This window comes from Eschrichtius robustus, chromosome 5, assembly GCF_028021215.1.
Source record: "Eschrichtius robustus isolate mEscRob2 chromosome 5, mEscRob2.pri, whole genome shotgun sequence".
Lineage (NCBI taxonomy): Eukaryota > Metazoa > Chordata > Mammalia > Artiodactyla > Eschrichtiidae > Eschrichtius > Eschrichtius robustus.
In genome coordinates this window covers 19,103,368-19,128,170 of record NC_090828.1, presented here as the reverse complement: position 1 = coordinate 19,128,170, position 24,803 = coordinate 19,103,368, and the positions used below count along the sequence as shown (strand labels likewise).

Sequence of the window (24,803 nt, the reverse complement as noted above, 5' to 3'; positions counted from 1 at the left end):
AAGAGTGGGGAAGGGAGTAGAGCCAGGAAATCTGAGAAAGCATGCTGCCACATTTTTTATTACTACATGAAAATAGCAGAAAAAGGAACTCTGTGAAGTTAGAAGACTCACTCTGACCCACGTTTCCCTCTAAAGATTCAGGATAATTAATTTCATGTAAAAATAAACAACAGAAAAGTACTGAGTCCAAATCAATTACAAAGTTATAAGAAAATACGCAGAGCCTACAGGCAAAGAAAGCATGCGTGAAAGACGTGCCCACAGGGCAGATAAAAACTGTGACGTTAACTATTTAGAAAGAAGATAAAAGATGTTTAAAATAATACAAGACATAAAAGGACAAGATAAATCAAGTTAGAGATGGTCTGAAATGAGATGACAGAACTCAGAAAAGAATTAGAAATGAACGAAAAGTAATTTCAGAAGGAAAGGCTAAATTGTAAAAACACTAGAGTGAATTAACACAGCAGATAACGCCTTAAGAGAAATAGAAGGTGAAAAGGAAGAAGACATTAGAAATTGACATGAAATTTTGAAAGAGATGAAAAGGACTCAAAGAAAAAGAAAATTCCAAATATTGAAAATAGGTGAGTAAGACTTAACACACAGTAAATAGAAATCTCTGAGGAAGAAAATCTAGGCAAAGAAACAGAATGGATACCGTGGGAAGGCCAGCCCTCAGCAAGGAACTGAGGCCTTCTGCCAACAGCCACTTGAATGAGCTTGGGTGTGGGTCTTCCAGCCCCAGTCAGTGACTGCAGTCCCCTCTTTGTAATCTTCATTATAACTTCATGAGAGACCCTGAACCAGAACGACCCAGCTAAGCCACTCCTAAATTCCTGATCTCAGAAGCTGGGAGATAATGTGTCACTTCAAGCCACTACATTTCAGAGTGATTTTTTTTTTTTTTTTTTAATGCAGCAATGGATAACTAATGGAATGGGCATTAGGATAGCTTCCAGTTGGGGCTATTTCAATGTCCCTGCTAAGCACATCCTAGTATATGCCTTATGGTGAATATATATGCGTTTCTGTAGGTTATAAACCTACAGTGAAAATGCTGGGTCACAGGATATACATATGTAAAGCTTTAGTAGGTACTGCAAAAGTGTTTTCTACAGTGCTCGTATCAACTTACACTCTCACCAGCAGTGTATAAGAGTCCCTGTTGCTCATATTCTTACCAACACTTGCTATTTTCTGTCTGTTTTCATTTTAGTCATTTTGATGGATTGTAGTGGAATCTCACTGTGGTTTTAATTTACATTTTTCCTAGTGTCTGATGAGGTTTAGCACCTTTTCAAAAGCTTAATGGCCATTTAGATTTTCCATTTATAAAACACCTGTTCAAGTCTTCTACCCATTTAAAAAATTGAGTTGTCTGTCTTTTCCTGATTGATTCTTTTTATAGTTCTGAGATTCATTTTATATTCTGTAACCAGTCCTTTGGCAGATGTATAATATTTCTTCTCCCACTCTCTGGGTTTCCTTTTCACTCTCTCAATGATGACTTTTTTTTTTTTTTTTTAATAAATTTATTTATTTATTTATTTTTGGCTGCGTTGGGTCTTCGTTGCTGCGCGCGGGCAATGTGCGGTCTTCTCATAGCGGTAGCTTCTCGTTGCGGAGCACAGGCTCTAGGTGCAGAGGCTTTAGTAGTTGCGGCACACAGGCTCAGTAGTTGTGGCGCACGGGCTTAGTTGCTCCGTGGCATGTGGGATCTTCCCGGACCAGGGCTCGAACCTGTGTCCCCTGCATTGGCAGGCAGATTCTTAACCACTGTGCCACCAGGGAAGTCCCTCAATGATGACTTTTGATAAACAGAAGTTCTTTTTTTAAAAATTAATTAATTAATTAATTTATTTTTGGCTGCATTGGGTCTTCGTTGCTGCGTGCAGGCTTTCTTTAGTTGCGGCGAGCGGTGGCTACTGTTTGTTGCGGTGTGCAGGCTTCTCATTGTGGTGGCTTCTCTTGTTGCAGAGCACAGGCTCTAGGCGCACGGGCTTCAGTAGTTGTGGCTTGTGGGCTCTAGAGCACAGGTCAGTAGTTGTGGCGCACGGGCTTAGTTGCTCCGTGGCATGTGGGATCTTCCCGGACCAGGACTCGAACCCATGTCCCCTGGCTCGAACCCCTGTCCCCTACATTGGCAGGTGGATTCTTAACCACTGTGCCACCAGGGAAGCCCCTAAACAGAAGTTCTTAATTTTAGTGTAGTCCAGTTTATCAATCACTTTTCATATGGTTAGTTATTTTAAATTTTATGTCCTATTTACAAAATATTTGCCTACTCTAAGTCATGAAAACATTTTCTTAAGTTATCATCAAGAAGCTCTATTCAGTCTATGATCCATTTAGAATTGATTTTTGTGTATGGTGTGAGGTAAAGATTAAGATTTACAATTGCTCCAGCACCATTTATTGAAAAAAAAAAATCATTTCCCCAGGGTATTAGAACTTTATCACAAATCAAGTGACCGTACATTTAGGGATCTGTTCATGGAGTTTGCTCCATTTGTCTATCCTTGCCCCAATACCATGCTGTTTTAGTTATTATAGATTTATAATAAGTTTTGATATCTGGTTACCTGGTAGATAAGCTTTCCAACTTCTTTTTCTTCAATATTGTCTTTGCTGTTTTGGCTATTTGATTTCCATATAAATTTTAGAGTCAGCCTGTCAATTTCCACTGAAACATCTACTGGGATTTTGATTGGGATTGCATTCAATCTCTTGATAAATTTGGGGGAAATGGATACACTATTGAGTCTTACAATCCATTAGTATATTTTTTCTCTGTTTATTTAGGTTTTCTTTAATTTTTCTCACTAATGTTTCCTAGTTTTGCATGTAGAATCTTGAATATTTTTCATTAGATTTATTCCTAGGTGTTTGATGCTTTTTCGATGCTGTGTTAAATGACATCATTTTAAAAATTTCAATTCTAATTGTTATTGCTTATATGTAGAAATACACTTGATTTTTAAATATTGACCCTTATATCTAGTGACCTTGATAAATTCTTTTGTTAGTTTTGTACATTCTTCTTTTTACTTTCTTCACACACAGTCTTGTAGTCTCTAAATAATAAAGTTTTCTATCCATCTTTATACCTTTTATTTCTTTTCAGCTCAGATCTCCAGTATAATGTTGAATAGAAGTAATGATAATGACATTCTTGTCTTGGTCTTAATATCAGGAGGAAATCTTACAATATTTCACTAGTAATTATAACACCTGATGTGGTGGTGGCCGTGCACAGTGTCAGATCTGATCCTGTGAGAAGGGCATCTGCATAGGAGAGTGACCTGGCCTGGGACATAGGAGCCTGAATGGGGTGAGAAGGACATCCCAGCAGAAGGGTGATACAGTACAGGGGGTCAGAGCCCAGGAAGACTAAGGAGGGCATGTTAGGCAGCCTGGTGTGGTGTGTTGGTGCCCCAACAGGGGGAGGAAAACGTCCATGCATGGTAAAAGGTATTAGACCCCAGGAGGGGTAAGGAGAGCTTCTACATAAGGGATGGCCTGGCACAGGGTATCCGAACCCAAGTGGAGTTAGAAGGACATTTATGGAAGATTTGCAGAGGAGGGAAAGTGGAGGTGACAGGAGATTGGTAACATACAAAGGGATGGATACAGTCGGGAAATATATTGAGGAAAATGGGAACCAGGTTTCTTACTGTTAGAGAAAGAGGTTATAAATATGAAGAGGTACAACTACAATGAATGCTGGAAGGTGAGATTAGAATTGGAGGTATTAGTGTGAATTTAAAGTTTTCAATGTACACAGATTGATATAGGTGTGTGTGTGTGTGTGTGTGTGTACACATGCATATATTTCTTAGCTCTGTCCATTAAGAAGATCTAGGAGTAGCCCCACCCCAATAGCAATGAGCATATCTAGCATCCAGATCTTGGTTTCTAAACGCCTTTCTTTGCTAAAAGGAACCAGAGCTCCTTGAAGAAATGGTTGATTCCAGTCCTAAGGCAGGAAAAGTACAAGATAAGCCTAGAATTTCTTGTTGTGCCAGAAAATAAAGAAGTGCTCAAATGATAATATCCATTCTGTCAAAGGAACATAGAAACTAGCTTGAAGGGGCTCCCACTGGCCAAATCTGGGACAATTTGGACATGGAAATAAATGACAGTTGTAACACACTGAATGAAATAGGAATCCATGAATCCATATGATATAAATAAATTAATTCAAAATTTCATGATGAATGGGATATTTACATAGTCTCAAAGTACCTTGCCAAGGGAAGAAGAGTAACTTCTGCCAGCAGAGATGCTGGTGGATACAATATCTTAATCAAAGGATCAAGATTAAAATAATAGTAAAGAGACATAACAATTAAAAGCAATGTGGGATCCTGGGTTAGTTTCTGAAACTGAGAAAGGACCTTAGTGGGTCAATTGGTTGAGATTTGAGTAAGATGTGTAGATTAGATTATTTGGTAGTAATCCATCCATCAGTGTTAATACTGATTTTGATGGTTGCATTGTGGCTAGGAAATGTACACTAAAATATTCGTGGGTGATGAGGCATTGTATTACTCTCAAACAGGAGAAGAAAAAACATTCTTTGCACTTGTATAAAGAAAAAAGGTTAACTACAGTTATTCTGGACTTGGGAGAGTGTTTATCTGGAGTCCTGATACATGAAGTAGGGAGGGCAACACCACTTCCAGGAGGAGTAAACTCTTACCCAGAATGAGTGCTTTTATTGTAATTTGTGCAGGTTCCAACTGTGAATTCCTTGAGGGTGGGGCCTCTATCTTATTTAAAGGGGCAAGGGTAGATATTGTGGGGCCTGAAGGTTGTATAATCTCAGAGCCCTTCTTAAGAAAAAGATTATAAAATTATGAGTATAACATTAGGCAGGAAAGTGAATATTTATTTAGAATGAGAATATAAATCATAACAAATTATAAATTCTAAAAACTGACAAATACTACTGATATCACAAAATCCAGAAAAATATAATTTTTTTGTTAGTTAACTGCTTGATACATCCCTCTATAATACTTTTGTACCACATTTCTTGGCTGCATACTCTGTGATCACATCTTTATATGACAACAGTTTTATAATATCAGCGTCTAAGAGAGAATGGAAAGATAATTTAGTCTTTTCTCTAGCATGGGTGATCAAATAATTTTTAAAAATTATTCATAGCTTTAAAAAGATCATTTTGGCTTCAAAACTCATTGATAATGTCATGTCAGTTTTTTGTTTTTTGTTTTTTAATTTAATTTTTATTTATTTATTTATTTATTTGGTTGCATTGGGTCTTCGTTCCTGCACGCAGGCTTTCTCTAGTTGCATTGAGCGGGGGCTACTCTTTGTTGCGGCGCGCAGGCTTCTCATTGCAGTGGTTTCTCTTGTTGCGAAGCTCGGGCTCTAGGCGCGCGGGTTTCAGTAGTTGTGGCACGTGGGCTCAGTAGTTGTGGCTCGTGGGCTCTAGAGCGCAGGCTCAGTAGTTGTGGCGCACGGGCTTAGTTGCTCCGCGGCATGTGGGATCTTCCCGGACCAGGGATCGAACCCATGTCCCCTGCATTGGCAGGCGGATTCTTAGCCACTGTGTCACCAGGGAAATCCCTGCCTGTCAGTTTTTTTTTTTTTTTTTTCACACACACACACTGTATTTTATTTTTACAAGAGATAAATAGACTGACACCAAGCATTGTACATGGATGACCACAACAAAAGCAACAATGATTGTTTGCAATTACCAAACATGAAACACACTCATACTATGTCATAATATTGACATTCAGTCCAGTAATCCTCCACTGTAACAGCTCCTTTACTTTGCAGTGAAAATTGATTTGTATATTCTTTGCCTCTGAGTCCTTGTTGGATTTTTTTTTTTTTAATTCAGACAGAAAGTCACAAAAATTATACTCATCCTCATCAGTTCACTCAGTCCCATGTAATTAAATTTTTTTTTTTCATCTTGATCTTTTGTTAGCACTTTTATGAGTTCATCAGTTTTTCATTAGAGTTCTGAAAATGCTTATTCATTCAGTTCAGCAGTACAGTCAGTTACCAGAAACCTGTACTTGTCAGAGTCTTTTCCATGAATTTCTTAAAGATGAAACCCTTTTATAGGAACATATTTGCAAAAGCATCAGAGTACACACAGAACTGTCTGTAAATGACAAAAGACTTAAAAGTGACCACAGTTAAAAAATTGATGAAAGTTCATAATAATGCAGTTGACAAGAAAATTAGTTATTTCTGAGATATACATTTTAAGGTAATAACTAGGATTATGACTTATAACATTATACCAGAACATATAAGATTTTTAGAAATTTCATGTAATGTCTGAAACATTTATATTAACATATTTCCATACAAATAACCCAATGAAAGTTTAGTATTAGTTGTTTTGTTTGTTTGTTTTTTTATACTGCAGGTTCTTATTAGGCATCAATTTTATACACATCAGTGTATACATGTCAATCCCAATCGCCCAATTCAGCACAACACCATACCCACCCCACCGCAGTTTTCCGCCCTTGGTGTCCATATGTCCGTTCTCTACATCTGTGTCTCAACTTCTGCCCTGCAAACTGGCTCATCTGTACCATTTTTCTAGGTTCCACATACATGCGTTAATATACGATATTTGTTTTTCTCTTTCTGACTTACTTCACTCTGTATGACAGTCTCTAGATCCATCCACGTCTCAACAAATGACTCAGTTTCGTTCCTTTTTATGGCTGAGTAATATTCCATTGTATATATGTACCACAACTTCTTTATCCATTCGTCTGTTGATGGGCATTTAGGTTGCTTCCATGACCTGGCTATTGTAAATAGTGCTGCAATGAACATTCGGGTGCATGTGTCTTTTTGAATTACGGTTTTCTCTGGGTATATGCCCAGTAGTGGGATTGCTGGGTCATATGGTAATTCTATGTTTAGTTTTTTAAGGAACCTCCATATTGTTCTCCATAGTGGCTGTATCAATTTACATTCCCACCAACAGTGCAAGAGGGTTCCCTTTTCTCCACACCCTCTCCAGCATTTGTTGTTTGTAGATTTTCTGATGATGCCCATTCTAACTGGTGTGAGGTGATACCTCATTGTAGATTTGATTGCCTGTCAGTTTTTAAGATTGTTATCTAATTTGGAAAAACTGCTACTAAGCTTCTTTCATAGATGAGTTGTACGATTTCAGGGCATAACCAAATATATTCCTAACAAGAGAGAACTTCCATTTTTGTGTCTGTGAGGACTGAATTCTCCATGTACAATTTTCCACACCTGATAATTGGAAGAATCTTCCACAGATAAGCCTCTGGCTCCCCACATTTCAAACCTTATCTTCCTTACTCATTCACTTCTGGTGCTAGGCGCTGTAGGACATGTCCATTCTGCAATATAACCTCTGACCTCACATTGCATCATGATGCCGGGTCCACTGGCGTAGTGAGTGGGCACTAGTCATAGTTCTGGAAGACACTCTTACACCAGGATGTGAGATAGTTAATAGTTAGCTATACATAGAAACGCCTGCAGATTACACAACTACAGCCCACTGTATGGGTTGAATGGCTCTCCCTTCCCCTGTCCCCCCACCCAAAGATATATCCATATCCTAACCTGTAGAACCTGCAAATGTGACCTTATTTGGTTATAGGGCCTTGTGAATATAATTAAGTTAAGGATCTCAAGATGAAGTCATCTTGGATTTTGAGTGGGCCCTAAATCCAATGGCAGGTGTCCTTCTAAGAGAAAGGCAGAGGGAGACTTGAGAGACACAGAGGAGAAGGTGATGTGAAGATAGAAGCAGAGATTGGAGTGATGTTTCTACAAGCCAAGGAACGCCAATGATTGACACAGTCATCAGACTCTAGGAAAGAGGCATGGAATGGATTCTCCCTCAGAGCCTTTGGAAGGAACCCAACCTGCCAACACCTGGATTCTGGACTATGAGAGAGAAGTTTCTATTGTTTTAAGCCACCAAGTTTGTGGTGTTTTGTTACAGCAGCCCCAGGAAACTAATACAGCCACTAAATCCAAATTAAGTATTATCCCAATTTTAGCTTGATCCCAGAAACTTTCATAGCAATTCAACACCCTCTGCATAAGAGAACAGGTAACAGAGGGGAAGTTGGAGTGGTAACAGCAGTCTTAACCGATTTTGATTAAAATATCAGTTTTTCAAATTTTACAAAGATCATATAACTCTCTGAATACATTAATAGGGCCCCTCCCAGGACGTTGGAAGGGGTCTGGCCAAGTGAGAGTCCCTGAAGCTTAGAAATAATAAGTTTCACAGAATGGCTACCTCTGTGTAAGAGGCGGTGTAGTGTTATAAAGACAAGCACTGGAGCCAGACGGCCTGGGTTCAAATCCCCTTTTCACAACTATCTGGCTGTTGACTTCAGACACGTTACTTAAACTTTCTGTGCCCCAATTTCTTCCTTTGTAAAATATGAATGATAAAAGCAATATCTACTTCATAGGGTTATTGACCGGGTCAAGTGATATAGTGCATATAAAGTGCATGGTACATGTAACACACATAGAACAGTACCTACTCCTTGGTAAGTACTCAATACACATTAGCCATTTTAAGATTGACTAGGCAAGCCATTGTACTAGGCATTGGGGTGTAAAGACAAATGAGAAATGGTCCTTGGTTTTAAGAAGCTCACCATCTATAGGGGAAATAGATTGTAAAACGGTTATAATACAATGCTTTAAGTGCAATGAAGTGGATGCTATGTCCCCAGATGTATGGGAGCACAGATCGGGGTCATTCCAGGAAGGTTTCCTGGAGAGGGTGACATCTGAGTTGAATCTGTCCATATGTTTGTATGACAAGATGATTTATTGAGCTATTAATTTTTATATTGTTTTTCCTGAATTCATTCATTGATTCAAATACTTGTTGAACACCTACTATTTGCCAGGCACTTTTATAGGCACTGGAAATACTGTAATGATCAAACATATCAAAAAGCCCTGAACTGGGACTTTCTTGGCAGTCCAGCAGTTAATACTCCGTGCTTCCACTGCAGGGGGCGTAGGTGTGATCACTGTTCGGGGAACTAAGATCCCACATGCTGCGCGGTGCAGCCAAAAATTAAAAAAAAAAAAAAAGCCCTTAACTTACTTATTTTGAAATGTATTAAAAAATAAGTTGGATAGAGGAATAATATGTGATAAAGCAAATATAGTAATAGGTTAATTATAGACTCTGTGGCAAATATATGGGTTTTCACTGTACAGTTCTTTCAACTTTTCTGTATATTAGGAAAGTTTCATAATGAAATGTTGGCTTAAAAAAATGAATATCTGTACAAACACTATACATCCATTAAAAATGTTTTGGTAAAATATTTATTCCAACAGAAAGATAAATATTATTTATTATAAACTGAAAAAAAGTAGGGTTCAAAACCATAATTGTAGTTCCATCCAGTTTTCTTTATGTCTATATGAAGAATGTACACTAGGAACAGCACATACAAAGGTCCTAGGCAGAAGCTTTACTGGAGCGTTTGAGACACTGCAAAGAAGCAGCTAGGATTAGAGAGAAGGAAGGGAGCAAGGTAGTAGATAAGCTGATAGAGATAATGGGAGGGGCAAGTTTCGTTAAGCTGTTCTGGGAATTTATTTCTGCATAAGAGATTATCTCAAATTTAGTGACTTGAAACAGCAACCATCTTTTCATAGCTCACAACTTGTAGGTCAAGAATTTGGACAGGGGGGCTTCCCTGGTGGCGCAGTGGTTGAGAGTCCGCCTGCCAATGCAGGGGACACGGGTTTGAGCCCTGGTCCGGGAGGATCCCACATGCTGCGGAGCAACTAAGCCTGTGCACCACAACTACTGAGCCTGCGCTCTAGAGCCCTTGAGCCACAACTACTGAACCCACGTGCCACAACTACTGAAGCCCGTGCACCTGGAGCCTGTGCTCAGCAACGGAAGAGGCCACCACAATGAGAAGCCCATGCGCCGCAGGGAACAGTAGCCCCCGCTCGCCGCAACTAGAGAAAGCCCACGTGCAGCAATGAAGACCCAATGCAGCCAAAAATAAAAAAATAAAAAATAAAAATAAAAAAAGAATTTGGACAGGACACAACTGGCTGATCTTTCCACGCCATGTGGCATTAACTGAGGTCACTCGGTGGTTTTTGGCTGGCAGATGGGTTGGTCTGTAGGGTCCAGATTGGTTTCATTCTCATGTCCAGTGCCTTGGTGGGCATGACTAGACTCATCAAGGCTGGGTTCAGCTGGGACCCTTTTTCTCTCCGTATAGTCTCAGGGCTTTTCCATGTAGTCTCTCCAGCAGGGTAGCTGGATATCTTACATAGTGGCTCAAAGCTCCAAGATCAAATGTTTCAAGAGACAGGACAAAGAAGTTGCCTGTCTTTTTAGGCCTGGCTCCAGAAATGGGCACAGTGGCACTTCTGCCATATTCTATTGGTCAAAGCAGTCATGAAACCCACCCAGATTCAAGGGGTCGGGGAGCAGACACCAGTATACCTCTCAATGAGAGGAGTGTTAAAGAATTTGTGGCCATCTTTAATCTACCACATAGGCCCTTGTAGGTCAGAATAAGGATTTCGGCTTTTAGTCTGAATGAGAATGGAGCCATTGGAGTGTTTTAAACAGAGGAGTGACATGATCTGGCCTCTATTTTAACAAGACCACTCTAGCTGCCATTTAGGGAGAGGGAAGAAGTAGGAAGACCAGTTAGAGGGCTATTGCAATAAACCAAGCAAGAGATGATGGTGGCTTGGGCTAAGGTCATGGTGAAAAGTGGTTGGATTCTGGACATACTTTGAAGGCAGAGTGATCAAGATTTGCTGCTGGATTAGATGTATGTGTGAAATAAAAAGAGGAGTCAAAGATAACTCCAAAGCTTTTGTCCTGAGCAAATGGTAGATTAGAATTGCTGTTAACAAAGATGGGGATGATAGCAAGAGTTGGTTTTTAACATGTTGAGATGCCTATACATCCAAGTGGAGATCTCAAGTAGGTCTGGTGCTTAAGGGCACAATCTAGACTGGAGATAAAAATGTGAATGTCATTAGCATATGGGTGAATTTCACCTAGAGACTGAATGGAGAGAGAGAAGAGGTCCAAGGACTGAGCCTGGGGCCTCAGACTCCCTCTTTTCCTTCCTTCAATCCCCCTTGGCATCCCTGGCCTCCAAAAAGTTGATGTTTCAGATGTTGCCTCCAGGCCACCTCTCTTCCAGTCTTTTGTGAAAGCCTAAACTCATTGAGAAGATTGTGCTGGGGAAGTGAAAACTGCAGTGGTTTTGAGGAGAGAGAGGCAGGAGCTGGGTGAGGAGAGGGGGTGATGTCTTCTGCTGGTGTCCTTATATGGCAGAGAGAGTGGGGAGAGAGAAAAGCTTTCTGTTGTCTCTTCTTATAAGGACACTAATCCCAACATGAGGGCCCCACCCTCCTGACCTCATCTAAACCTAGATGTCTCCCAAAGGCCCCATCTCCAAATACCATCACATTGGGGCCTAGGGCTTAACATATGAATTTGGTGTGGGAGGGACACAATTCAGTCCATAGCAGGCTAGTTAGGGTAGACCTCATTAAGACAATGGTTTTTGACCAAATACTAAATAAGATGAGGAAGTCAGCCCAGCCTATAACTAGGAGAATGTTCCAAGAAGAGAAAAACAACTAGTGTAGAGCCGAAGGTGGGAGGCCAGCATGGTGGGGGCACAGTAAAGGGTGAGGTTGAAGAGATAAAGGCAAAGGGAAAATTACGTGGGGTCTCAGAAGCCACTTTCATACCTTTCCCACTGGATGAAAATTCTGTAGGACAAGGACTTTGTCTATTTTGTTCACTGCCTGACACGTAGTGCCACTTGAAAAATGTGGCACTTGATAAATGTTAAATACATAAAATTCATATGTTATTACAATGAGTTATTTCACATAATCTGACAAGATCACAAGTTGGTGAGAATGTGAAGCAATAGGAACTTGCATACATTGCTCATGGGGGGTGTAAATTGGTACAGGCCCTTAGGAGAACAACTCAGCAATATCTAGCAAAGTTGAAAATGTGAATGCTCAGTAATCCAGCAATTCCACTACTGAGCATATTCCTAGGGAAACGATTGCACATATGCACCAGAGACATAAAGTAATATTTATAACAACATTGTTTGTAATCACAAACAATTGAAAACAACCTACGTATCAGTCATCAGGAGGGTAAATAAATCAAATTTACTACACTCATAAAGTAAAATATTATGCAGTAACAAAAATCAACATCAACAAGGATAAATCTTACTTTTTAATGTAAAGTAAAGAAAAAAATTTTCAGATTAATATAGTATGGTTTCACTTATATAAAGCTAAAGTATCTGAATAGATAGATAGATAGAAAAATAGGTATAGTGATAGGATTCTAAGATGGCCTCCATGTTCCCCCTTCCCCAAGTTACTCCCATGATTATGTTACATTATATGACAAAGGGGATTTTTGCAGATGTACTTGAAGTTACTACTCATTTGACCTTAAAACAACCTTACAACCAACAATTGGGTAACAACCCAATTAAAACAACTTTAAAACAACCTTAAAACAACCTTACAACCAACAATCTGGGTAAGCCTAACTAACCTAATCATACGAAACCTTTAAAAGCAAGAAGTTGGGCTTCCCTGGTGGCGCAGTGGTTGAGAATCTGCCTGCCAATGCAGGGGACTTGGGTTCGAGCCCTGGTCTGGGAAGATCCCACATGCCGCGGGGCAACTAAGCCCTGAGCCACAACTGCTGAGCTTGCGCGTCTGGAGCCTGTGCTCGGCAACGGAGAGGCCGCGACAGTGAGAGGCCCGCGCGCCACGATGAAGAGTGGCCCCCACTCGCCGCAACTGGAGAAAGCCCTCGCACAGAAACGAAGACCCAACACAGCCAAAAATAAATAAATAAATAAATAAATTTATATTAAAAAAAAAAAAGCAAGAAGTTTTCTTCAACTGGTCACAGAAATGGGAATAAGAGACATTCCAAGCGTGAGAAGGATTCCATCCATAATTACTGACTTGTGGGTGGCCTCCAAGAGCCAAGAGCTGGCCACAACTGACAGCCCGCAAGGTAACAAGGACCTCAGTTCTACAACCACAAGGAACTTCTGACAACCTAAATGAGCCTGGAAGCAGACTCTTCCCCAGAGCCCCCAGATAGGATCCCTGCCTTTGATTTCAGCCTTGTGAAACTCTAAGCAGAGAACTGAGCCAAGCCCTCCTGACCTACAGAAGCGAGCTAATAATTGGATGTTGTTTCAAGCCTCCAAATGTGTAGGTTTGTGGTAGTTGTTATGTAGCAATAACACACACACACATACACATTTGCTTAATCGGGATCTGTATATGTTGTAAGAGAATAAAGAAATATTTGGAAAGATAAACACCAAATTTGGAATACGGGTTATTCTGTTGGGCAGTTGGTGATAGGAAAGAGAAGGCTATTAGGGAGAAGATAAGAAAATTAAACTGTAGACAATATTTTATTATTTAAAGCAGGTATATTGTTTTAGTTTTTATACCTTTTTGTGTCTTTCACATATTGCATAACAATTTTAAAGATTCCTGACCCTCAATCACAGCCTGGAAACAGTAGAGATGCTAGACTCTGAGGGGCCCTTTGGGCTTGGACAATGAGTTCCCCCACAGGTATGTGCTAGAGACCTTCTTCTGGTTACTGAAAATATCGTGTAACCTTTGGGAGGAGGATGGAGTCTTCATAATAACTGAGATTGAATTTCCCTCCACCCCAGTAGAATCAGGCTAGGAGTCAGATTTAATTTAACACCGCACCTCCACCCCCCGCAAAAAAAAGAAAGAAAAAGAAAAAAGGAAAAGAAAATGTCTTGTTCACCAAATTTGTGTTGAGTGAACAAATGAATGAATGGAAAGATGAATTATGAATGGATGCCCAAGGACTCATGAAATCACTATCAAAATTGTGTATTTGGACCATAGAGTAGGATAGGAAAATATTGTCCTGTTGCAGAATAACCCATAACTACTTGAAAGAAAATGGCCTCAGAGTTAGGAGAGAGAGAGAGATCTGAGCCACGTTGTAACTGAAAACCGTGGTTTGGTTGGAGCTCCAGTCACTCTCCTGAGAGAACTCCCAAGCGCAGGCCAGGCAGAAGTCCTGCAACAGAACCCTGGGGCAGCTTAAAGCTCAAACCCACACCCACCCCAGAGACGCTGTGCTAATGACCCTGATTACAAATGGTTCTGTGTGGCCACAGCTGCCTCTTACACTGGTTGGGGGCAAACTTGATTCAGAAGCATGATGGAGGGTGAAGCATTAAATTTCTTATTTAGCAGGAAGCTGATACCCAAGGAATGCAACCTGGCAGCTGCCCAGAAAGAAGACTTGACAATTGTGCAGCCTGTAGGAAAATGGCTTTCTTGTCCCAAGGCTTTTACTTTGAGAAAGGGTTACTGGGACTTGATGAAGAACACCAATCACCAGCTGTAGTTTGGACAGGGAGGTTTGAGAAATCCAGCAGGAAATAAGTCCTGGGGTCAGAACCCAGGCTGTGGTCAACAGTGTCTCATCCAGATTCAGTCCTTCACTGACAACCAGATGTGAGAGACCACCCTCCTCAGTCATCAAGACCAAACATGTACTTCTCTGAAGTTACCAACAAATTTCCAGAAGGAAAATTTCCAGGCAGGACATTCTAGTCATTGGAATTTTTTTCCTTGCAAATGTTAGATTTGCTACTCAAATTACCTTAAGATTAGGAAAAATGTGGGAAAGAGGGGTGTTTATTGGGTCATAGACCTGCATCAGGCCCAGCTGGATCCAGGGGCTAAAATTACATCAGGAGTCTGTCCCTCCATCTGTTAACTGTTTCCCTGCATATTAGTTCAGATTTCAGATGACCTCCATCCATGTGGGGGCAAGAGAGTCACCGACATCTCAATGCTTTCATCCCACTAGCTTAGCAACCTCAGAGGAAGGAAAGCATCTCATTCTCAATAGTTCTAGTAAAACTCTGAGAACTGAATCTCATTAAGATTGGCTTTGGTTACCAGCCCATCCCTGATCCATTATGACCGGGAAGGTAGACGGTCAGGTACATAACTATTAAAGAGGCTGTTGGAAGTATCAGGTGAAATCGTGTCTATGGATGTGCTTTGTAAGCTGTAAGGCACAGTACACAGTACAGGTGGTCCTGAGTCTGGCCCTTAGGTACATGGAAAAGACATGCCTGTTGCCCCATGTAAACCACATGAATTGAGAGTGTGGGAGAAGTGGTTTCCCAAAAGCAAATTAGGGTATTCTTACTACAGGGAGGCTGGATGCTCCTCCAGCAGCAAGAGCAGTGGTGCTCAACAGAAGAAACAGGTAGGACCCAGCCATCTCCCCGAGTTTTCCTCTTTCTCTTAATTTTTTCATACAGTGATGCCACCTTAAGACTACCCCAAGAAATTATGATTCCATAGGTCTGAAGTAGGTCCCAGAAATTGTATTTTTACAAAGTTCCTTCAGGTGGTTCTGCGAGGCAGAGTGGTTTAGAAGCTACCAATTAATCTAGCAAACAACCTTCTTACACTTCTCTGCTCCCTACCCAGAATCAAAAGTGAGTATATGTGGGCCTCTAGGTGATAAAATCAGGACTGCTTTTTTACTTAAAGGAGATAAAAATAAAGGATTCACCTTATATTTTGAGATCATGGAAAGGAAAGCATAAATTAATGAAGCTGTTACAAACCCCAGCCCCTAATCCTGGACAAATAGGAGGTAAACAGAAGTGGCTCCTATCCGACAAAATGTTGGGCCGTAAGCAGGCCCACCAGAGCTCTTCCCACAAGCAGTTACTCATTAACCCTCATGCCCAGAGGGCAGAATCGGTCACTGTGAGCAGGCGGTGGCTGAGGCCTGGCTCTGCCTTGGGAAAGGTGCTTAGCATCCTCACAGCTTGGGGTCGGACAGGAAAGGCCACGGACTGGAAAGGACATAATACCAGACGGAGGAACTGGACCTCAGTTAAAAATTGATTTTAACCCCCTACCAGTGGTTGCTTAGCTGTGAGAATTCAGGATAAGCTGGAGTTAGATTAGTTGCAAAGGTGGAAGGTGGAGGGGAATGGGCAGGATCGCTCAAGTTGTCCAGTTCCATTCTCTGTAACTGATCATAGGACACTGATCAACTTACTGCTGTTTATTATTTCTTTTCATATGTCTCTAATTTCTGTTGTATGTTCTTTGAAGCCTGGAGACCCACCTCATCCTGTTTCCTATTCCCAGCACCTAGCCCAGTACCTTATAGGTGACAGTTTCTCAAATAGTATTTGCTAATATGGATTTTATAATTTTGCAGAATATTTTCTCAAACCTTTTGAAGAGAAAAACTGACCCTACGTGGAGCCTCTGGAGCTTTGGGGAGACAGCAGTGTGTGGGATGAGTAGCCAGAGAGCGCCCTCTGAAAGGTGCGGTCAGAATATGGGGCCAGCATGGTGCCAGCACATAGCAGGTACACAGAGATTCACCAAATTAATGAGGCCTACAGTGGGCCAGAGAAGGGGACCAGTGCCTTATACGCTGTCAGGTCTTTGTAGCCTCAGGAATCAAATCAGACAACCCCCCAGGAACAGTCTGAGTAGCAATAGCTGCCAGCACGATTGCCCAGAAGGAAGGACAGCTCTAAATTCAGGTATCAAAAGCCAAACAAAAAGAAATGATAGTACAACCCTGTCCCTTTAATGAAGAATATTCTAATGAGAAAAACAAAAACAAAAACATGCTAATGGTACAGGTCAAATAAACTGTTCCTGCTCTGTAAAAATAATGATGACAGTATAATTTTGTAATAACTCACATTTTTTGAATACCAAGTACCATGCACATGTAATATACAAGCATCGTGGAGCATTGTGAGATTAAATAAAATCTTACAGCAACCCTGTGATGGTCCACCTTTATAGACCTCAGGAGAGTTTGGAAACTTGCCCAAAGTCCCTCAGCTCATAAGTGGAGGGGCTAGACTTGAACCCAGACCTGCATGACTCTAGAACCCACATAGGAACGCCCACACTGTCTTTTTTTAAGGTGACAGATATTTTCTGTGCTATTTGTGAATGAGTCAGATCTCTTCCTGGCCCCTCCCTCTGCTAACAAAGGAATCTGGGCCAGTGAGCCCCTCGTTCACTCCCAAAGGAGGACTGTACTCCAGGGCTCAGCCTCTCTCAGGCGGCAGCTCCCGAACTCCAGGGCCCCTGAGTGATTCCTGTAAGTCAAGATAAGAAAGGCTGTCATGGTCATGGCTAGAGTTTAGGGACTGAGTACCATGCAGGAGTTGTTGGGGCAGATGAAAGCGGGGCAGAGACAAAGGTTGTGGGGATCCAGGGAATACCTGACCTAGAGTTCTCGAAGGCTCTTCTCTTTCCCCAAGAATCTCCAAGACAGGGTTTTCGAACCTCCCTGGGGCCAGCCAGGGCAGAGGGCACCCCTCCCGCATCCCAGGGCACAGAGATGGGAAGGCAGGACTCACAGAGTGGAATTGAGATAGAGGAGGACAGAGACAGGGAAAGAGACAGACAAGTAGATGAAGACCCAGTCGCAGTGGCAGCTTTCCTGCAGCCACCTGCCTGGTTGAGATGGAAACGCTGATTCTAGCTCCAGCCCCCAAACAGGCTAAGAATATCCTAGAAAAGCAACAGCCACCACCCCCGCCCTCCTTGATCTGCTCCTACATCTGGAGTGCCGTGCTGGGCTCCAGCAGGGGCAGGGAAGAGACAGAGATGCTTGTGCCTTGGGGTTGGGGGTGAAAGGGAGGAGGCAAAAAAAGGGGCGTGATGGGAGCAGGAGAAGAAGAACTGAGAAATAAAGCTATTGGAGAGTATACATATATTGAGAAATAAAGCTGGAAGGATTGGGCAGAGAAAACTCTTCACAGGGGGCAACAAAGCGGGGTGAAAGCAGGAGCCAGAGATCTGGGGAGAAAATATCCAGGTATGAGGATGTGGGAGGGCTGGCATCAGTAACCCAGAAGGGAGACCAAGGCTTTATTAAGGAATCAGAGCCCAGGGCAAGGAAAAGGAGCTCCAGGCTCACCCTTGTCCTCCCCTGACCCTTAATCCTGGGCCCTCCAGCCTCTCAGCATTGGTCCCTTCTCTCCCTGTCCCAGAGCACCACCCCCAACTGTGCTTATCAACCCTATTTTCTGTTCTAAAAAATCTATATTTGGGCTCCTCAATTAAGTCCTCCTAGCAAGGGGCCTGCTGGAAAGGGAAAGGTGTAAGAACATGGGGGTCTCCCTCCTGGCAGCTAGCAGCACCTCCTTTGTCAAGTTCATCTCTTCTCTCTGCTCAGCCCCTTTCTCCGCTCTCCACTGTTGCCTGGGGAGGGATTCTACTCCCTCCACTGCCTCCCCGCCCCAGCTCCCCTGGGGTAAGGTCCTCCAGAGAGGGAGGGAGGGCTGGTGCATATCCTCTCCCTTTGCACACCTCAGGAGCTGAGACCCTGGGGTGGGAGTACTGAATCAGGGAAGGGGGACAGCAGGATCCAGGCATTCAGATGCCCAGGCTGAGTCTCTACTCTGGCTGTTTTAAGAATCTACATTATCATCACCCCCTTTGTAGGGGCCCCTTGGAGACCTGGGATGCAATGACCTTGAGTTCTAGGACCTCCGGCCTTGATGTTTACTGGGGGGACCCTGGAAATTGGCCATCTTGGCATCCTGTCCTTTGTCTCACCACCTTTCAGGGGCCCCCTAAAGCTTGAAGGGACCTAGGAAGGTTTATGTTGCTGAGAGCCTGAGCACCCCTCCCCTTCATCTCCTGGGTAGAACTGCAGAAGGGCAGGCCTCACACGGATGCTCTGCACACAAGACTGAGCCCATCGGGCAGAAACAGATTAGGGAGGACCAGACAGGGCTGGAGCTACAAAGTGAAACAGATTCATAGGGCAGATTTTATTTAGAATCAGAATCATAGAACTGGAAGAGGCTTTAGGAATCATTTTTAAGTTCAATCCCAAGATATTATCTTATTTCTTCAATATTCTTTTTTCTTTGGTCTGATAATAAGAATATGTAGAATTCCTGCATTTTAGTATGAAGAAAGGGAGGCCCAGAGAGCTGAAATGACTTCCCCAAGTCATACAATTTATAAGCTGTGGACTAAAACTCCTGCCTCCTAGACTGTGACCTCTCAGAAAAAAAGATAAAAACAGCCAATGGGCAGAAGAGTCTGAGCAGCATTGCCTGGGGATGTTCCCTTAAAGATGGGCCTCATCTGGGGAGTTCCCTGGCGGTCCACTATCCTTCCATAAAGCCCGCCTTCTCATGACGCCTTTCTGGTTTCACTGTGCTTACCCCTCTTGGCCTCCACCCTGGAGAGCTATAACCTCCCTCTCTCCTCCCTTAATTCTGCCAGCATTTTTTGTAACAGAAACTCCGTCACTCTTTATGGATTTGTTTTTATTATTTTGTCTGCTTGTCCTTTAAAATTCCATCCATATTCATCTTGCACATCTTTGACTAGGAACTCAGAGCCCAGCTCTTAACTAAGTTGTTATGTAGCAGCTGCTGCTGATGGGGGAAGAGGTTAGAAAGATTGATGTTAGAAGGGGCATCAGTTCCCTCCCAATCAGTCCAAAAAAGCTTCTTGGAAGAGATGGAATTTCAAGAGCTTGACCAAGGCAGGTTGGTGGTCTGAGGGAGGGTCCTGGCACAGTGATAGGAGCTCAGAGGTTCAAGAGGGATAACCAGACTAGGAGGGTGGTGAGCATGTCAGCCAAAGACAGAGGGTCCGAGGCAGGGCAAGATGAAGAGTGAGAAGAGGCAGTAAGGTCTTTTAAGGTACCTGGTTTGGGGACCCTGAAGCAGAGGAGGGAACTCGCAATTCTAAGAGGACAACAGGAGGTCACTGCTGGGCCTGGAGTGGGGATACCATGCTGGTGACATCTGTGGGTGCTGCATAGACTCTTGTCCTAAATGACACTAGCAATAGGCCTTGTCAGTGAGGGACTCCTGGGATCAGAGCTGGGAGGACCCACGTGCCATTCAGATCCACGTGCCCGGTATTTCTACCAGTGCACCTCAGTCTCTATGGGACCTGTCCTTAACTACTGGTGAACCAACTGTTCCTTGGGTGTCAGATAAAGGCTGACTCAGAAAGCCTTGTAGGAGGAAGTAGGGCCAATTACAGAAGCTGAAAAGAGGGAACATTTTTCTGTAACTATAGGGAGAATGAGAGGTTGGGCAGGTCAGCTTGAGCTGTGAGAGAATAAAGATCAGATCTAAGGGAGCAGGAGAGACCCCACTGAGAAAGTACAAATGGGTGCTGAGTCAGGGAGGGGTACAAGCTGGCCTGTGTATGGTGGTGTACGGTGGTAAAGAGGTGGGGAATCAATACAGCTAGACCACAGGCCCCCACAGGGGCGGGCCTGTGGGACAGCTGCGAAGAGCTGGTGCCTCTGATTCTGGAATAGCCTCTCTGGAATGAACTAGGCACACACATGCATACATACCAACCCTGACAGCAGTGGATCCTTGGAGCTGTGTTGGTGGTCTCTGAGGAACATGGAGGTGACTCCAGGGCCAGTTCTGAGAATTCTGCTGAATCCATAGGCCAAGGCTTCTCTCCCCCATGAAACCCATACCTACCTCCAAGGCCCACTTAAGAAACCAGAAGACTCCTGTGTTGGGGAGCCAGAGAGCAGGCCAGACTGCCTTCTACAGTCCTACAAGGCAGATAGAACAGCCCAGAACCAGCTGGGCTCAGGAGGTGCAGGTAAGGCCCAGAGAGTACCAAATCCAGGACAAAGGCCTTGTGGGTGCCGAGGAGGGAAAAGACAGACCCAGAGAGAAATGAGCAGGATCCAGCCTAACAGCGTGCAGCTGGGAACTGGGACAGCTAGGACCTGAATGGCAGGGAGCATGTAACAATGAAAACCCATCTCAGCCTGGACCCAGGCTGGGCTGGAGGTGGGACCAACGCTCCTGGGCCTCCCTTCTCACAGGCGGCCCACCTGCTCTCTGAGCCTGTGCAGACCAATTTTGACTTTCCCCAGGGACCAACCACCCATCATCCACCCAAGTGTGGAATCAGGGGATTTGGGTGGGGGAGGGTGCAAAGAGCACAAGAGCAGTGGCCCAGGGACCAGAGCTCATGGCCTCTCATCACAGACTCAGCAGCAGAGAATCAGGTTGGCAAACGGTGGCCTCAGGGACGAATCTGAGCGTCTTGCCACCCCCCAGAGTAAGGACCCCTAAGGAGGCGGTTTGTGACCTTCAGGAAGGCCAGGGCCCAGCCAGCACCCCATCACAGGCAGAACAAGAATGTGCCTGCTGCAGCCCTCCCAGGTGGCCTCCTAGGGGGAATGGAGGGGAGGAGAGCTAAGAGGGAATCAGCTGACTGCTGGATTGGACGAGCCGGTGCAGTGCGACCCAGCTGGGGCCAGGGCCCCTTGATGAAGGCACTCACTGCTCACGCTGCCCCCCAACACATAATCAAAAGGAGGCAGAGGCTGTTCCCATGGCATCTCTGCTATCGCGATCCAGTGCATCAAAACAAGTTGACTCGGGGCCCTAGCGCCTGGAGGGCTAGGTGGGAGCAGCCCCCCGCCCACCCCACCCACCGGCTCTGACCCTGAGGAGGCCCTCGAACCAGCCACCTCCTCCTCCTCACCCCTTTCCAGTGAAGGGAAAGGACCAGAGACAGAGTTGGGGGATGGGCGGGACTTGAGATTGGCATGTGAGATTCTATTGGGCAGCGGAGCTGCCGGTTAGAAGGGCAGCTCAGGCGAGGATTGGCTGCGTGAGGCTGGGCGCGGCGCGGCGAAGACGGGGCCCAAGGGGTGGGGCTGACGCTGCAGCTGGCGCAGCTGAGACTCTGAGCAGCCGGCGCCGAGCAGCCGAGCAGCCACCTTCTACTGCCCGTTCCCGCGCCCGGGCCGGGGCTGGGCCCCCACCGCCGGGTCCCCGGGGGCTGCAGCAGCGGGCAGCGGCGCCGCCCGCGGTTCCCGCCGGGGCCCGGGCGCCGGCCCCGCTCTGCAGGATGGGCACGGTGCTGTCTCTTTCCCCCGCCTCCTCGGCCAAGGGCCGGAGGCCCGGCGGGCTGCCCGAGGAGAAGAAGAAGGCGCCGCCCTCGGGAGACGAGGCGCTGGGGGGATACGGGGCGCCGCCAGTAGGCAAGGGCGGTAAAGGCGAGAGCCGGCTCAAGCGGCCGTCCGTGCTCATCTCGGCGCTCACCTGGAAGCGTCTGGTGGCCGCGTCTGCCAAGAAGAAGAAAGGCAGCAAGAAGGTGACGCCCAAGCCGGCGTCCACCGGCGCCGACTCCCTGGTCCAGCAACGCAACCGCGAGAACCTTCTCCGCAAGGGTCGGGACCCCCCCGACGGCGGCGGCGCCGCCAAGCCCCTGGCGGTGCCTGTGCCCACCGTGCCCGCGGCCGCCGCCACCTGCGAGCCGCCGTCGGGGGTCAGCGCCGTCGCCCCACCTCCAGGCTCGGGCGGAGGGAAACCGCCGCCGCCGCCGCCCCCAGCCCCGCAGGCGGCGCCGCCGGTACCTGGTGGCTCGCCGCGGCGGGTCATCGTGCAGGCGTCTACCGGAGAGCTGCTGCGCTGCCTGGGCGACTTCGTGTGCCGACGCTGCTACCGTCTCAAGGAGCTAAGCCCAGGCGAGCTGGTGGGCTGGTTCCGCGGAGTGGACCGCTCGCTGCTGCTGCAGGGCTGGCAAGACCAGGCCTTCATTACGCCCGCCAACCTGGTGTTCGTGTACCTGCTGTGCCGCGAGTCGCTGCGCGGGGATGAGCTGGCGTCGGCCGCCGAGCTGCAGGCTGCCTTCCTCACCTGCCTCTACCTCGCCTACTCCTACATGGGCAACGAGATCTCCTACCCGCTCAAGCCCTTCCTCGTGGAGCCCGACAAGGAGCGCTTCTGGCAACGCTGCCTGCGCCTCATCCAGCGGCTCAGTCCGCAGATGCTGCGGCTCAACGCCGACCCCCACTTCTTCACGCAGGTCTTCCAAGACCTCAAGAACGAGGGCGAGGCCGCTGCCGGCGCCGGGGGTCCTCCCAGCGGGGGAGCGCCCGCGGCCTCCTCCTCCTCGGCCGCCAGGGACAGCTGCGCGACTGGAGCCAAGCACTGGACTATGAACCTGGACCGCTAGGGATACCCAAGGGCCGCGCCCACCCCCCGCCCCAACCCCTGACACACACTCGGAGCCCCCGGGACCATCAGGCCGCCGCCGCTGTTACCGCCGCTCCGCGCCGTGGCCGGAGGAGGAGCCGCCCCTGTCCGGCAGGGGAAGGTGGAGGCCAGGATGCCAGAGGCCGCGGCGTCTGGATTTGCTGGGCGCAGGGTGGGGGTGGGGGATGAGCGCGGGAGGGGAACCCCCAACCTCACTCTTCCTATCTGTCTGCGCCCCCATCTCTCCAGTTCTACCCGGGTCTCCCCCTTCCCTTCTCTGTGTGTCTGTAAGTCCATCTCCCTCGGATTTGTCCATTTCTTCATCTCCTTCCTGTATTTTCACCTTCCCTCCTTCCTTCATCTTCTGCCTTCCCAACTTCCTCCTTGCCTTTCCATTTTCCATTCCTTGGGTGTGTATTTCCGTCTCCATCTTACCCCCTACCTCTCATTGCCCCGTTTCTCTTTCTGCACCTGTGTCCCCATCTCCCCTTCTTCTCTTTTTCCTCGCTCCTGGCATGTGTCACCATCTTCCCTCCTGTCTGCCTTCCCCCCTCCGCCTGTGTTAGCTTGCATTTCTTCCCCCAACTGAGCCCCCGTACTCTCCTCCCCAGACCAAAGGGAATATTAGTTCTTAATTTGGATCGGCTGAGGTACTGCGAGAAACTGCAGCCCCAGGAGCCCAGACAACCACCAGGATGGTCCTTCACCCCACCCCCAACCACCTCTCCCTACCTTTTCCAACGTGTTGCATGCCGGGAGATGGGGGGAGGGGGATGCCAGCTTCAGGAGACTGAGGTTTGGGGAAAAAATGAACCTAGGAGGTCACCCTGGCGGCGGCGGCGGCGGTGCCTCAGCCGAAGGGTGGGAGGAGACAGAAAACTCTTCTTACTCTGAGGGAGGGGCACCCCTCTTCCTTATCCTTAGATGTTTTTGTTTCCCCCTCCGCCCCCACTCCTTTTAATTTATTTGGTTGTTTCCGGAGGGAGGGGGGAGGGGCGGGTTGGGCCGGGAGCTGTCTGAGGTGCTGATCTGAGGCCGGACCAGAATTCTCCCGGGAGGGTACCAGGGACTGGGTTGGGCCTGGTGCCGTGTCCAAGGTGCCAATGATGCGGGCCGACGATGCGGGCCGCATTGTCTGTCTGTCCTTCTGTCCGGGAGAGAACTATAAAGCGCTGGAAGCGCCTGCAGATGTTTTTGCGCCAGCCTTTTTTTGGGCCCTGGGAGGGAGGGGGCGGGAGTGGAACTGTCACAGGCAGGGCAGGAGGGCCCCCATGGGTTTAGTGGGGAAGGTCGAGTCCCTGAGCACTGCTACTGTCTTCCTCCCCCCTCCCCCCAATGGCTTCCATTTTACAGAGAGTAAAGTGAGGGAGCCACAGAATGGGGCCTGGTGGTGAAGCTGAATTCCTGAGCCTCTGCCCCCACCCCCCACCCCCGCCTTCATCTTTTCTGACCTACCTACTCATTAATGCCCAGGCCATTTAGGGAATAAGTAATGAGGACGTCAGAAGTTGTTCCCCTTTTACAGAGTGGCTCATTGAGGCAGCACCAGCTAGTTATTATTGCTGCTTTTCTCTTCCTCCTCCATCTCTCCCTGCCATTCATCCTGTCAAGAGTCCAGTCTGGCCTAAGTCTGTCTTCACCACTCTC

At 46.2% G+C, this 24,803-nt stretch overlaps 1 protein-coding gene across 1 annotated transcript; it reads left to right on the top strand.

The window, feature by feature from the left end:
- The first annotated feature begins 22,026 nt into the window (after positions 1 to 22,026).
- Positions 22,027 to 23,136, top strand: CDK5R2 (cyclin dependent kinase 5 regulatory subunit 2). Its single transcript, XM_068543777.1, has one exon. The coding sequence runs from the start codon at positions 22,027 to 22,029 to the stop codon at positions 23,134 to 23,136; it is 1,110 nt and encodes a 369-aa protein (XP_068399878.1).
- The last annotated feature ends 1,667 nt before the right edge of the window (positions 23,137 to 24,803 follow it).